The sequence below is a fragment of the Meleagris gallopavo genome, chromosome 9, assembly GCF_000146605.3.
Source record: "Meleagris gallopavo isolate NT-WF06-2002-E0010 breed Aviagen turkey brand Nicholas breeding stock chromosome 9, Turkey_5.1, whole genome shotgun sequence".
Taxonomy (NCBI): Eukaryota; Metazoa; Chordata; class Aves; order Galliformes; family Phasianidae; genus Meleagris; species Meleagris gallopavo.
The window spans coordinates 5,973,453-5,988,867 of record NC_015019.2 but is presented as its reverse complement, the minus strand read 5'-3'; the positions used below and the strand labels follow the sequence as shown (position 1 = coordinate 5,988,867).

The 15,415-nt window shown below is 37.8% G+C and overlaps 1 protein-coding gene and 1 long non-coding RNA gene across 10 annotated transcripts in view; one reads left to right on the top strand and one right to left on the bottom strand.

The window, feature by feature from the left end:
- The window catches only part of LOC104912163, a 92,701-nt gene extending 84,706 nt beyond the window's left edge, over positions 1–7,995 (bottom strand). For 3 of the 7 annotated variants that reach the window (XR_004160634.1, XR_794434.3, XR_002117640.2), the window contains exon 1: positions 7,895–7,976. This is a non-coding gene — a long non-coding RNA (uncharacterized LOC104912163). Of the gene's footprint in view, positions 1–7,894 lie in introns of all 7 variants that reach the window. The other 4 variants (XR_004160635.1, XR_002117641.2, XR_002117646.1 and 1 more) reach the window with 2 other exon arrangements.
- Positions 7,996–8,169: 174 nt separating this feature from the next.
- The window catches only part of DIAPH2 (diaphanous related formin 2), a 153,720-nt gene continuing 146,474 nt past the window's right edge, over positions 8,170–15,415 (top strand). For all 3 annotated transcript variants that reach the window (XM_019618162.2, XM_010715233.3, XM_019618161.2), the window contains exon 1: positions 8,170–8,346. In XM_019618162.2, the coding sequence (XP_019473707.1) occupies positions 8,227–8,346 (120 nt within the window). In that variant the 5' untranslated portion in view covers positions 8,170–8,226. The remainder of the gene's footprint in view (positions 8,347–15,415) is intronic.

The following is a 15,415-nucleotide window of genomic DNA, read 5'->3' as shown; positions in this document are numbered from 1 at the left end:
TCAATGCTTTAAACTAAGTTGATGCCCAGTGACATATTTATTTTGCTGTTTTAGATTCACTACCAAAAAAAAACCAAACCATATTTTCAGTGATCCTGCAGTAAACAGAGCACTTAACCTTTTCTCATACCTTTTCTTGTTACCTGAAGATCAGCATACAGCAATTCTTACATTTGTACAAAGGTCACTGGCACTACTCAAAGTTTCCTTTTAGTTGTTGTAGATGCACAAGAAACTGAGTAATTGACAGTGATTCTGATTGGGTGGAAAAGATCCGATTTCTATTATTCTAACAACTGAAATGTTTGTCTCCATTTTCTTCAGTATGCAAGACTGGGCGTTGGCCAGAACTAACAAATTAGTGTTTAATTTTGTGAAGTGTCATGATGAAGCACTCCCTCAAAAAGGAAGTATGACAAAAAGCTGTTTCCTGATTTCTGCAAACCGTGTGGCCGCATTATGAAAGTGTATCTAACACAAGTTAGAGTCTGTTTATTAAAACACTTTTTTCTCCACGTACTGACATAGTCATAAGTAAAAATACAAACAAAAAATACACACAAAAACTAAAACAAGAACGCTTCTATAAAATCCACATACTTTTTCTACAAATACTTGTTCTTTACCACTCACATACATTCAAATGTTATGATATTTTTCATTTATGGTTTAAAGATACCACACTAGTCTTCTCTTGCAATTACATCCTCATCAGCACGATGCTAGTTGAAAGCACTTGGTGTGCCAGTTACATGAAGTTTCCATTCTGTTGCTGCCATTTCACAAGCAAATTGGTTCAGCTAATGACACAAAACAGCAAACTCCTTGACTACAGGGAAAGCCTGGGAGTAGTCAAAACCAGGAGAACCTATGAGCTGGAAAACAGAACTGCAGCCAAGTTACCTAGAAATACAACTTTTATAAAGCAAGGGAGCTGGGGGAAGCCCATATTCCCAAGATACTTAAACTTTCAAAAAACTGTTTTCCCCTTCTCCTTCTATTCCTCCTCTGTTCTTTCATCATGATTTAGAAGACTATGCAGCTGTTGTAACCAAGGATAACAAGCAGATGTAAAGAATGGAGCCCCACTGATGGGTCAGCATAAGCCCACTTTTGAAGTAAGCCGTTTCTTCACCTTGGAGAAATTTAAACAACTTTTGAAAGAAGCAGGTCATTACATTTGAGACAAGCATAAACTCTGAGATTGCATACCAATATAACTAAAGTTTTTCCTCATTGGGTATTACTCAGACTGTTAGCTGATTCATGATTATTGGCTATGTTCTCCTACACAGAAAAAAAAGAAGAGTTCTAGAACATGCTCCAAGTAACATTGTGTTAAGAGGTTATAAACAAACGGCACAAAGTTTTCTTTACAAATAACTGCCCTAGTAGAGGGCTTACAACAGCAAGATAATCTGACAATAAAGCAACAGAACTTGATTTCCTAGTTAAGTGAGAAAACTCTTAAGTGAACTAGCCATTCATTAACACAACTAATAGCTAACTTTTTATTATTGTTTCAGGTTGCTCTGGTATGAAAGATTTTAGTGTTAGGCACTGCTGAGTTAGTGGTTTAGAAAAGTTTTAGAATGCAGACAAGAAAAAATAACGCCATATACACCTGAATACTACTATCAGTTATCAATAAAAGATAATTAAGAAAGCTAACTAAGTAATAATTGAAACCATAACATTATTTAATTACCTAAACACTGACAGTATCAGGCATTTCATTCTACGGTTTAACTTTAGATATGAAACTAAATAGTGAGAAAAAAGAAACAGGATTATATCCATTCTATCTAACTGTGTTAGTGTGGGGAAAAAAGAAAAAAAATGTAGGTATACCAAATGTTCCTAAATCATAGAAGGGCAAAGTGTAGCAAATGTTCTCCTAAGCACTGACTTTCTTTGCGCCAGTGTTTAACCAGTAGTGCTGACAGTGTAATCAGTCTGAACTGAGGGAGCAGTTGTCAAAGCACAGAAATACAAATAATATCAGGAATAGCAGGAGATGCATGAACTAGGATTAACAGGCTTCGGAGAAGATGCATCTTCTCCAACAAAAGCTTCCCTATCTTCAGATGAAAGTATCTGGCATCTGACATCCCTGCAATAAGAACATTCACCTTGACACTTGGAGGCCAAGTTCCAGCATTCTGCTCAATTGAACTGAATATTTTTTTTTCCTCCCAGACAACACTCTACTCTAAAAACATGTGGTTTCTTGTTTGTTTTTAAAAACACCATTCACTTCTAGGTGGTTGCTTGTTGGTTCTTATTTACTGTATCTCTTCTTTTTTTTTTTTTTAAATAAAAGTATTCATTTAATACTACCCATCTGTGATGGCCTAAGAGCAAAGTAATTGGTCAGGAACAAGCAAAGATTACTTCCTCTATTTCAGCCAAGTGTACAGCCGCTAACTATTGACAATTCTTGATCCACTAATCAGACAGGATAACAAGCTTCTTATTATGCTAGCTTATTTTAATTAGAAAAATATTTGCACAAAAGCGTAAGCAGTGGAGAGATTTAAGTGATCATTTGTTTTTCACAGTTGGTAGTAGATTAAGGAATTTAACAAGCAGTTGACAATCATCTTTTTATTTTTTAAGATAAATATTATATACAGATTATGTAATATAGCAGATATTATAGCAGGAGATACTGAAATAACAGGCAGGAAAGAAAAAAAATTCAAGACAGCTACTATGGGGGAAATTAACTTCACGGTTTCAATAAAATAGTAGTCATATTATGCATCTCTTTATTTACAAGTATGGTTTCATAGCACACATCCCACCACTGAAAGAACTGCAACAAAAACAAAGATATTTTCAAAAGTGCTATAAAGTTACTTAATGATAGTTCCAGGTAATAGCATTTATTCAGTACCTTCCCCTTAACAGCTGCTCTTAGTAGTAACGAGATTCATGAACATTCAAAAAAGCTGATTACTAAACAACTAAGGATACAGAGCTATAAATTTCAGCCTTACTATTGATTATATCCCAGAATGACAGTATGAGGAAGTTGTTTACTTAAAGTCCTTTACAAGCATAAGCTTACCACAGTGAAACGATGCAATATGACAGAAAGTACAACAGTGATAACAGTCACACAATTCTAGGCTACAGCAAATGAGAACAAGCACAGCAGCTGTTGATACAAAAACAAAAAAAGAAAAACCACTTACACTTAGAAGGCCTCAGGTATGCAAGGATCTCCAACAAGGTACTCTTCCCTCCACTGCTAACCCTTAAATGAGGTCTGGGAAGGGGTGGATCCTGGCTCCAGCCCTTCTAGTCACTAAGGTTCATTGCTTGCACCTGAGCTCCCCTGGGTTGGCCCTGCCTTCCCATCAGGTGCTCAATCACTGTTTCAGGCCATGACTTAGCATTTCCACTACACACAGCAAATACTGAAAACATGACTTACCAGATCACCAACCTAGAAAGTAAAAAATGAAAATCAAAAATGCTGGTATTTGTTCATGCAAAGAATAAGACAGCTAGCCAGTAAAGTTCCACCAATATGCAGAAGAATTATCTGCCAGAGTCCTGACTCATAAGCAGCTTGTTGGCTGTATTTAGCAGAGGAATGTTTAGTTGATTAGTCCTCCATAACAATAAATAAGACACTATTGAAGAATGTGGAAACTACTGTTGAGGATTTCAGGGAGCGTGACGTAATTGATATAAAGCCTGAGACCACCAATTAACCAAATGATGAATTACACAATTTAAAATAATGGCCCTGTTGTAAAAAGCACTGGGATTTGTTCTCAATTATGTCATCATCATCCTTATCTGAACATTCATACGGTTAAAATATTTTTAACTTTAGTCTCTTCAACCATAAACAAGTGTCTATGTGACTACATAAGCTGATCTAGTGACTCATCTCACTGAAAAACTGATCTCACAAAAGCTACACAGAAAATAGGTGCTGTATTCTGAAGCTTACTTTTTGTAGAGTTGTTTTTCTGTCATAAAGGAAATCTGTATGAAAGGACATTTTGTAAAAAACAAAACAAAAACAACAACAACAAAAAAGAAACCCTAAAAGATATACTCTAAAGGAAGCACTGTAAAAGTTCCTACAGCATACTCCACTGTTGTGCTGTGTAGGTGTGCCTCAATACAAAGGATCACATGAACTCATTCTGGTCAGTTCAGAGTTCAAGCAATGTGACATCATCATTCTTTGTAACAGTGACTAATTTTTTTTTCCCGATAAGACAAAGGCAACATTGGATAACTGCTGGGTACAAGGATGCACAACCTTCCTCAGACTGAATGTGCTCACAATGATGGGTGTTTAACCAGGCACTAAACAGAAATAAGTACATTTTTCTTTTGCCATAGAAAAAATAAAAATCCAAGAAGCACTGCTTTTTATATACAGTGTCTGTAAAATTCAGAGAAGCTGAGCTTTTCCAATATCTGTACATGCACAATATAAGGAAAACTATTTCTAATGCATAAGCAACTTCAATCCACATTCAAGACATGCACTGTCAGACATACTCACATCTGCCTAAATGTCCCTCAAGTCCCAACAAAGAAATGGGATCATTAAATTATCCCCTGAAGAAAGACTGGAAAACTACCAATAGCTTTCTCATTCTTCTTCTGAGAAAAGGACTGTTTCATAGTAGGTTCAAATAATGACACACTTTACTTTGATTGTGAAAGGGTGTAGCAGTCAGAACAGAACAGAATTTGAACCTACTAAGCTAACTTTTATTATTTTCCCTACTCTTACAAACTCAGTGTCTTAGCACAAAATACTACTGCCAATTTCTCAGTAAGCTCTAAGCACAGATTCTTATCTGTAGATATTACCTTTTTGCTCCCTACCCTCCTCCTTTTTTCTAATAAGTATATTTACTTTTTCTTTTTTTTTTTTAAGCCATTCTGTGAAGTCATTGTGTGCAATTTTTTCATATGTGTATTGTTTCTAGAAAACAATAAAACAATATAGGGCATGAATGCAATTTTTCCTCCCTTTTTCTTAAAACCTAATAGAAAATAATCACCTAGAGAAGAGAATCTTTGCTGTGGTCTAGAATTGTAGGATAAATGGTCAAAATATAGAAAACGAGAAAAGTAGAATTCACGTAAATCAATTAACTGCTTCAAAAAGGGAAAAATGCTTCTGATTAAATACAGCAACAACAGCAACAAAAACAAGCAAACAAACAAAAGCAAAGAACAAAAAAACCCACAACACTTTAGAAAGCACAAACCTAAAAAATGGATTTTTGTTTTTGGTATTTTTGGTAAGCCTAGCCTGGAGCAAATCACTAAAGGTTTATTTAGATTAAAAACAGTATTCTGCTATTTTCTAATTTACCTAAGTTACTTTAATGAATAAAGGGCCTTGACATATGACTCAGTACCTTTAATATATATATCTCATATCAATATCTCATCTAGCTCCAGTGCTTTAGGCTTTAAATTAGAGCTAGACATACTAAGTAAAGGTCAACTATAGGTCTTCTGTGAAAAAAGAGATCATTACATTGTTAACATATTAAACATATATTTTTTTAAACAATAGGTGGGAAGCTGTTAGCTTCCTCTTCCTATAAATAGCTACAGACAAAACTTGTAAGCTTACTCAAAATATAAAAATATAAAGCCTAATCAGTGGACTGTTTTGCAGCTGTGTCATGGCTACAAAAAAAAATGTAACCGTAAAATCTTCTTGAAACAGCTGTGAAGATGCCTGATTTGTAATCCTTATTCACTTAAGTAAATGTTCATAATTAGCTGTTTTAATTAACATTTGTGACACTGTTCATGATAGCAACATAAAACATTGCTGTTTTAATGGTCAATTAAGATGAGAGATAAGATAATTCAGGAGGGCAGATGAGACAATCTAAAGACAGTCTACAGCATTACAGTAGTGGAAGGATTGTGGTATGTTAATTGAAGTAGTGTGGTTGTGCTCACAATGTAGAATTTTTGGATGAAAAGATGGGATATACATCCCTGGGTGATGTAGCACCATGTTTTCTTTCTGTGGTTAAGTTAAATACCGTATATATTCTCTTGTAGTAGTATGCAGAATAATTCCTATATAAAGAAAAATTAAACAATCCTCCCTCCTACAACCACCCTGTTAAATGGTTAGGACAAATATTCCAAGTTTGTTAATTTACTTCTTCAATACTAAAAACCTAAAGAACAGAATATTTCTCAAGGATTGAAACCTGAGTACCTGATTTAGTCACAAGTTGACTTCAGTTGTCTTAGAATTGCTTCTCCAGAAGCCTATGCCTTCACTGATAGAGGAAAATTCTGTCACTGGATTTATAAAATCTCGTATATCTTTTTCTTTTTTTTTTTTCCTCAGATATTTTTGGAGTACATAGCTTCTTGCTATGTAACTTGAATAGATGTATTTTTTAATATGTTTAGAGGGAGGATGTTAGAAAGTTAAGTTTTTAGATTGCTGTATCAGCCAGTCACCTTGAAAAGCCTATTTTGTTCAAATTCAGATATAAAACAGTATATGTTTGAGGGACATACCTATCAGCCCAATCAGCCTATGATCATTTTATTGTAAGGTAACCGTCTGACTCACTTGTTGCAGTTAAGTGTTTGACTGAGATTACGTTAGAAACCAAGAGGAGAAATGCATCTACATAGCAGGATGTTTGCAGCTACACATTTTTACTATTGTAAAACAAATTTTGCTAAATGTAGAGTTAAAAAATTTCTTAAATATGAAGCCAAGTTAAGAACATTTTGTACAACTTTTTTCACCCTCGGGCCATACCTAAGTTGCTCTCAGAGGTGGACCAAAATACCACAGTGCAAACTGGTTGCCAAAATAATCTGAGGTTTGTTTGGTTGCCTTAAGCAGTTGTGGTTTTTTCTTTTTTTTTTGGGGGGGGGGGAGAGGGGGTAGGGAAGTGAGGGACTCTTTCATTTTAATTTCCTTACTGAGATAGTTGCATAGTATCACCTCACTTTTTGCTTAAAGTTGCCTGCAGAATTTATATGCCCATAAGTTGTTGGTTAATATATAGAATACTGTTTTTTCATTCTCAAATTTGGGTGGGGGTTGGGGTGGAGTAGAAATAGGAATACTAACATTTTGAAATATAGCTAAAAAATTGTTATTATTACAAGAAATGCCAGATTGCTCCACAAAACTCAGGCATGCTTTAACCATGTGTGTCAGTACACGTGTATGGAGACAGAGATGGGAGAAATTTACTGTACAGGTCTTACTTGCACATTGAACATGAAAAGGTTTGCTGTGGAAGATGTGCAAAACTGGGAACATCCTCTAGAGGATAATAAAATGATAGGTTTGTATATAAATCTGGACTCCAAAGATTTTTGGATTGCTCTTGTCCTCTTACAACAGACTGTGACTGTTTCTATGGCTGTTTTCCTGGTAACTTAAACATATGTTCAACTATGCCAACACAAAAAGCCTATTTTTCTCTTAATTGTATAACAATTATATTGATACAGGGATATGCATGAGGTCCAGCCAAAGAGATTTTGTTTTGTACATAAACTTCAGGCAGTTTATTTTGATATTACGAACAACGAATGTAGGTAGAAAGCTCAGACTTTGGGGACTGGACTTGCCAAAGGTGAGAGGTAAAAAAGGCTTTTATTTGTGGTAATTCAATTTTAGCCAACATGCCACAGTTACCCTGCACACCCAACATACTCGCAAAACAAAACGCAAAGGAACATATTTCAGTCAAAAACGAAAAACCCTGTGTGCAGCATTGATATTCCACACATGAGATGCAGACCTTCCCTGCTCCCAGCATTCTGAGGAAAAAACTAAGCCAAGTACCTTCACAATAACCCCATTCTACTCACTAGCCCTGTACCCATCAGCTTTTCTCACTCTCATATCTTTCCAACTGGAGTTCCTGCTCACAGACCGCACCCCTACGACGCCATTTCCTGGCAAAGCTCGGCTGTCCTTTCCGGTTTCCCGCCCTCAGTTCCTGCGCACTACGTAAGCGCATGCGCAATAGCGGTTATCTGTCTGCGCGCATGCCTAGAGACGCTCAGCGTCTTAGGCGGTTGATTGGGAGTAGGCGTCTCGAGTACCACCAGGAACTGCTTTAGCCGCGACGGGGAGACGCCCCGTTGTGGGTGCCGACTCTATGGGACCGTGAGGATACAGCCCTGACGAAAAAAAGGCCTTGTGCCAAGCGCGGAGCCGCCGGAAGGATGGAAGATCAGGCAGCTCCGGGCTCTGGGGGCGGCGACGAGCCCCCGGGCCCTAGCAAGATGAACGCGAAACGGAGCGGGCGCTCCTCGGAAGAGGAGACCCGGAATAAGACGAAGTTGGTGAGTGAGCGTGGGGGTGGGGGAAGCCTGGGATGGAGGGGCACGCGGTCGGGCTGGGGGGCTGTGTTTTTCTTTTTTTTTTGTTTTTAGTAGGTTATAGTTATCTATGTATGTTTGGTACTCTTGTCTTGGCCGGTGGTAAGTGGGAGGAACGTGGTGGGGGTGGCGCGGTGCTCGGAAGCGCCGGCTGGAAGGAGGGGCGCGGCGCCGGGCCGGGCGGCTGCGGCACCTGTTGCTGTAACCCGGGCCGAGCGGCTCGGCGGTGTGCCGTGCGGGAAGCGGGGAGCTGCGATGCGAGCGGTGTGCTTCGCGAGTGAGCTCCTGAGTTAGTGCGAAAATAGCGTAAAGCGTTACGTGCGTGTCAGGGAGATAAGGAGGCGTGTGTGTGAAGATGCTGGAGTTTTTCTGGTTTCTTTGTAAGGAGCAGGTAAACTTTTGATTGCACGAGTCCTCCTTAGGCCTCTGCTGTTTGTTAATTACAACTGCTTTTTTTAAGCAGTGTATTTCTTACAAACGTGCATAGGTACATTTCAAAACCAACAGTCCTGTAACTCAAATTATAAATGGAGGAGCAGCATGAGAGGTTGGTTATATCACTGTTTACTTTGCTTACTCCAGTTACTTATGTTTATTTGGTTTAACTTTGAGCGAATTTGTTTTTACCCTTATCTTCAGACTGCCTTTCCAGAGGAGCAGCGGAGGGGTTAATTAAAACTTGACTGAGTCTTCACATTGATTAGAGCATGGGTTACAAAGTTTTGGTGTAACTTGTGCAAGCCTTTTCACAGGTAATAGTAAAACTAGGTTAATATTTATTTGCTCTCACCTTGGATTCTTCTCATTAAGAATAATGCAAAGGAGCCTTGGGCTGATCAGCTGAAAACCCATTTTTCTTAATGAAAGCTAACTTGAAATGCACATGGGGAAGATGTTTAATTCATATTGTATGGGGCATCACAAATGCACTGAAAGCAACAATTGTTTAAAGGGAAGACAAAATGCTGAATAACTTGAACTTTGCTTGTATTGAAGGCAACCATGTATATATTAACACAGCATAAACAAATACTGTGGTTTATTTTGTTTTCTGGTGCTATTGGAAACAAACTCTCACTTCCGTGCACAGGATACATAGTAACAAAGTTCTTATGTTTAAAGTAACTAGCAAAGCTGCTTGTAGATGCTTCGGAGGGAAGATTTTACAAAGTATTCTTATTTGTAGTTTTTGGATGCAGGAGACTCCTTTAATCTGAGGCAAAAATTTGGACAGAAATCTTCTGTTGCAGAGGAAAGGGCTTTGTCCTAATTGAAATCCAAAATTTTATAAACTTGTGTGAGATGAGCTCAAAACTGGATTGAGCAGGCCAGCTATTTCTATTGCATGCTCTCATCAGTTATTCAGTCAGTAGGGTTGAATTTTTTTGCTACTCTTAATGGGAGAAATATATCCCGTTAGTACTTCGGTTTGTATGCAGACATGCTTTCGGTTTTTGATGAGATAATTACATGCTAGCAGCAACATGAATGTGAATGGTGGTACCTTGCTTGAACTCAGGGCAGATCTGTCTTTCAGAAGGTCAAGTGACTTGCTTATGATGGTATAATTGGGTGGATGTATTGACTAGGGGAGGAGATGTCTTATTTTGGGCGTGATGTATGCAAACTCTGGATAAAGCTATAATGAAGTGGGATGTACCTTTGAGGAAGGATAAGGATGGAATTAAAGTGTACTTGAAGTTGAGGCAATGTGAGCAGACAGATTTATTACTTAATGGTATCAGTTTATAAGGGAAGAACAAGACGAACCAGGGAAAGGCATCATTCATTATATTGAAGAATAATCTTTTATAATTTTTGCATTTTTAAATATTGAATAAGGAATTGATTCTGCTGAGGCTAGCAATTTCTTTTGGCTATTGGAGAGCTATCTTGCATGTACTTATCTTTACTGTGCAAATAAGAGGGGTAGTTGAGACTTCTGTAAGAAAATCCATGCTGCTTGTACAAGTTTGAAATTGTCACTGAGTTTGTAAATGAAACATAAATTTTGGTATGGAAATTTCCTTGGTTCACAGCTTGTAATTTACAAACAGTAAATTTGTTCAGTAGAGTTACATAGATCAATCAGCCTGTAGGTTGTTGGTTAATGTTTGGAACTGTGTGATGTACTTAGAGAGGTGTGCCTCTTTTCAATAATCTCAAATATCAAGTGGCATGCTGAAGGGGACTTTGTGGGACAGGGTATGTAGCTACATATAACACAGATTTATTTTCAGTGTCTGACATCAGGCCTTTGGAAAAAGGATGAGGGGGAATGATTTTTATGTGGAATGTCAAAGTTCAACAAGGCCAGGTATAAATTCTTGCACATGTGGGTTGGGGCACAGATACGGAGTGTGTGGAGAATGGATTGAGATTAGCTCTGAGGAGAAAGGTTTGGGGATGAAAAGCTCAGTGTGAGCCAGCAGCAGCGTGTGTTTGCAGCCTGGAAAGCCAACTGTATTTTGAGGGTGACTGCATTAAAGGAAACATGGGCAGCAAGTTGAGGCAGGTAAATCTTATTCCTTTAGTAGAGGCCACAAGAATGCTCAGAGAGCTGGAGCACTTCTGTGGAGGCAGGTGGAGAGAGTGGGGGTTGTTCAGCCCCAGAGAAGGCTCTGGGGAGAACTTTCAGTATCTGAAGAGGACTTGCAGGAAAGCTAGAGTGGGACCCTTTATCAGGGTATTGATATGAGAAGGGGTAATGTCTTTAACTGAAATAGGAATGGTTCAGATTTGACATTAGGAAGGAATTGTTTACTCAGGGTGGTGAGGCACTGACGCAGGCTGCCCAGAGAAGCTTTGGATCCATGGAACTGTTCAAGGCCAGGTTCAGAGGAGCTTTGGGTAACCAGATCTAGTGAGAGCTGACCTTTCCTATGGCAGGGGATTAGAAATAGGTGATCATTAAGGTCCCTTCCATCCCAAACAGTTCTATGATACAATTTTCTGTAAGACAGCTAAGTTGATGCATACTCTCACATACAATCAAAGTTGAGCTGCATTAGAATTCCTAACTCTTTTTTTTTTCTGATTTGGGTTATTTTGAGAGTAATGTAAGTCTAATATAATCTTTTGAACTTGACAGAATTGCAGAGTGAGAATTTAGCTCCAGATTTTGAACTAGTAGTGTGTGTGAATTGGAGTAATTTTTATGAAAATTTCATGTTCCAGGCAACATCACTACTGGAAGGGCTCTGTTTAATGTTGTTTTCACATCATTTTGTGCTAATGCAAGGACTGGAGGTGGGAATGAGTGCCACTATTTTTGTTTATAATGGAATGGGCAGGAAAAAATGAAATTGTTTTAACAAACAATCATCTGATCTCATGCCAGCCCTGAGCATGGGCTAGCATGAGACAACAGCGAACAGCTACATATTTAGCTTGGTTTGGCAACAGGCTTGTTTTGCCTGTATAGCAGGCATACTCTTAAACTAGTGGAAACAGACTAAATTAAGTCAGAGAAATTGCTGAGACTTCTGGGTTTTAGTCCTTAACTTGGATATTGTTTGCTGCGTCTGACACTAAAGTATGTAGTAACACTAAAAGAAATATTTAGGTTTTTTTTGGCTGCATGCTTGTAAGTGTTGGTTCTGTTTGGATGTGGTTGTCAGAGTTTAGCTGAACCCAAATATTTTTCAAGTCTTTTCAAGACTTTTCAAATCTTTATACATGAGGAGCTGAAGCCAGGCTTTTTACAGAAGTTCATGATAAGAATGGGAGGCAGTGGAAAAGTGAAACAGGAGCAATTCTGACTGGGTATTAGGGGAAAAAATGACTTCAAAGGTGATTAAGCTTTGGAACTGGTTGATCAGAGGTACTATGTATCTTAGTCATTGGAAGTGTTTGAGACCTGGAAACCTGGACAAAGCTTCTAGCAGCCTGGTTTGTATTCTGTGTTGACTCAGCTTTTTGAGCAGGAGTTAGGGCTAGACACCTGAGATATTTTCAGATGTCTGTGATGATATGAATCAGTGCTTGAAAAGACGTCGTTAGAACAGGATGTGTGATGTTTCCTGACTATCTGAATGCTGCCTAGCTAGAAGTTCACATGGTTAATATTTTTTGTCCAAGTCAAGGTTTTGTAGTATATCCTGTTGATTTTTCTATTAGCATAAATAGAAATATTTCTGTGCATGTAGTGGCTAGTGCCACGCTGAAAGCATGCTTCATTACTCCAAGTTAATTTCATCTTTGTGAGGTAGTTGATCAGTGATAAACTGCACTTAGCAACAACCTTAGTTTTCACAAAGGACAGTGATATGAGTATGGCGCTGTCTTTAAAAGTAGGTTGAGAGAAAGAGCTTGTAAAATGGGGTAAAAAATGGTGGGGGTAGGAGAGAGATTACTTAGTTGGAATGCAAGTAAATGCGATGATGTGGATTTGATGATTCATCCCACAAGGGGCAACTCATACTTGAGTTTAAAAACGGAAATTGTTTATGCTTCATTCTGAAGCATTTTAAACTCTCTGAGCTCTGAAGTCAATCAAAAACTGAGAATCCAAGAATCTGATTAATATGCCATCAACTAATGTCCAACAGTGGAATAAGGGCTTTTATCAGTTAGCTTATATACAGAAGTAAACTGACTGTGCTTGCCTGATAGGTTTCTCAACTATGCTGCTCCACCCCTGTTTGGGCAGGAATGCTTTAAGTGAACTGTCAGTAGTCTTGAGCACTCAGTGTTTTACAGAACCTACATCTCATGACCTTGTTTAACTCAGGCTGTTGGGTCTCACTCTTCTGTGAGGAGAGAATGTTTTTTACAGATGACTCCTTTAGATGTTTGTATTCTGCATGTGTGAGCTATGAGTCAGGTTAAGCAGATTTTGGCAAATGAATAAAATACGTTGTTTGAGATAGCAGTGTGTCTCAGTAAAATCAGTGAATGCCTCAAAGGATTCTTGCTTCACGCAACTGAAATTACAGTGCAACCATTACTGAAGGGTGTTATTGATGTCTTAAGAAAACTCACTTATTGCAGGAAAGGATACTGATTTGGCAGTAATTCTAATGTGGTGGAGCAGGACATAGTGCTGACTAGCTTTAGCTTTTAATGTGAGTTGATATTGACACTGTTTAAATGAGGTGATAGAGTGATAAGACTATCTGCTTGTGGTAATTGAACTTCCTGAACTACTACTTGTAAGACAAAACTGTAGAGATATTCTGGATGATACAGGAAGCTTTGCAAACAAAGCAGATTCCACAGAGGCAATGTGGAAGATATTTACAGAGAACTGGCAGTATGCATATCAAATAGAGGTGTTTTCTAGGCTTTAGAGGACAAACTTTTGTTTGTATGTTACAAATACCCTGTAAAACGTTAATGATTGTTGATGACTCAGGAGAAGGAAAAGATTAAAACTAATTAATTATCTTGTGGGCTACAAGGAGTCTTCATGGTTTCTTTAATTAATTGCAATTCTTTAGAAGTAAACAGAAATGGCTAATAAAATTCCTGTGATTCTTTAATTGCTACCCATACCTGGGGACAAAATAGAAGATGTCTGTTGCTGCGGAAGCTACTGTTGATTTCAGTTGGTTGTTCATCAGTTTACTTTTTTAACTTTAAAACCACAAGAAATTAGGAAATGACTAAAATGCCTATTTTTTTCATAGCTTTTACAACATGTGCATCCTGGTTATTCTTTTATAATTTAATAACTATTTTGGAGGAAATAAGCTCACCACAACAACTTCTCGAAATGGGAGAGCAGGTAATATTTAGAGAAGGTTAACAGTTGGAAGTCTTTCCTTGTTGTCTGTTTCACTTTTATGAAGTTGCAGGTAGACAAAGCTAATTTGGATGAACTTCAAATTGCATATTATTTTTTTTGTATCAAACTGAAATTTTCCTTATGAATGAAATAGGTTTTTTTTTTTTTCCAATGGTATTGATAGAGAGACCATCCCTAGAGCTCCTGCTCTCCTGCGTAACTTTCTAATAGTAAATAAACTAAATCTTGCTGGACTAAAGTAGTGATAAGTTTGTAAAGCTTTGCAGCTGATAATCCATTTTATGGAGGAAAAGGGTGACAAATGCTGAAGCAGTTGCTTATTTTTTGGTAAGTGTCCTGAATTGAATATGTAGCCAACATTTGTGATTTTAAATATATTGCATACTGCTAGGCTTAAAATGTTAAAGATAGCCTTAAAAATAGTTCTTAAAAGACAGAAGAGGAGGCTGTCAGCTTTTCTTGGGCAGCAGTGTTGGTCTAGTCTGCATGCCCACCACAATGCTGTCATGAGTTTTGTGTGGCAATAGGGACTAATGAGATCAAGAGACAGATCCAGTAAAAAAAATCTCATTTATTTCCTTTCTTCTTTGATTGTTTACTAGAACTCCTAAGTTCATTTGTTTCCACTATTAGATATGATTGTGACTGCTTGTCAGCCATCTAGTGATAACTATTTAATTGGGCATGGAGTGAAAGCAGGATATTAAATATAAGCAGATCTGAAATGAATTTACAATAGCAATTACATGATGTTGTAATACACATCTTGATATAATCCACAAACTCATGTGATTTGTATAAAGGGAGAAATACCTTGAAAGTTTATTTCATGAACGAGCGAGCCCACCTGGAAAACAGTGTAGGATTTGATAGAGCCACAAGAAGTGTTGGGCCCAACTGGGTGTGGTAACATTTGGCATTATGGTGCAGTGCATGCTGTAATATTACCACACCTTTCCTGTTGCATGAAACGGAGGTGTTCCTACTACTTACTAATATGCAAATGTTCTTTTTGTGTAAACGAGACACTTTTTTTTGGCTTCAGATGATTTTGCAGGAGAGTGAGAGAACAGAAAGTTTGGGATAATGCTTATTACAAATGGCATCCTTCCTTGGAAGATTCACTGCTTGGTCCTTTCATCAGTGCTCAGTGATTGGAGACAAGATGGTGTTGGAGAAAGTAGTAGGTCTCCTGAGTCTGTGTCTTTCAGAACAATTAAGTGTGCTTAAACTTGTTCTGAAGATGTAGAATGTAAGTGTAAAATCTCACTAGCTGATTTAAAA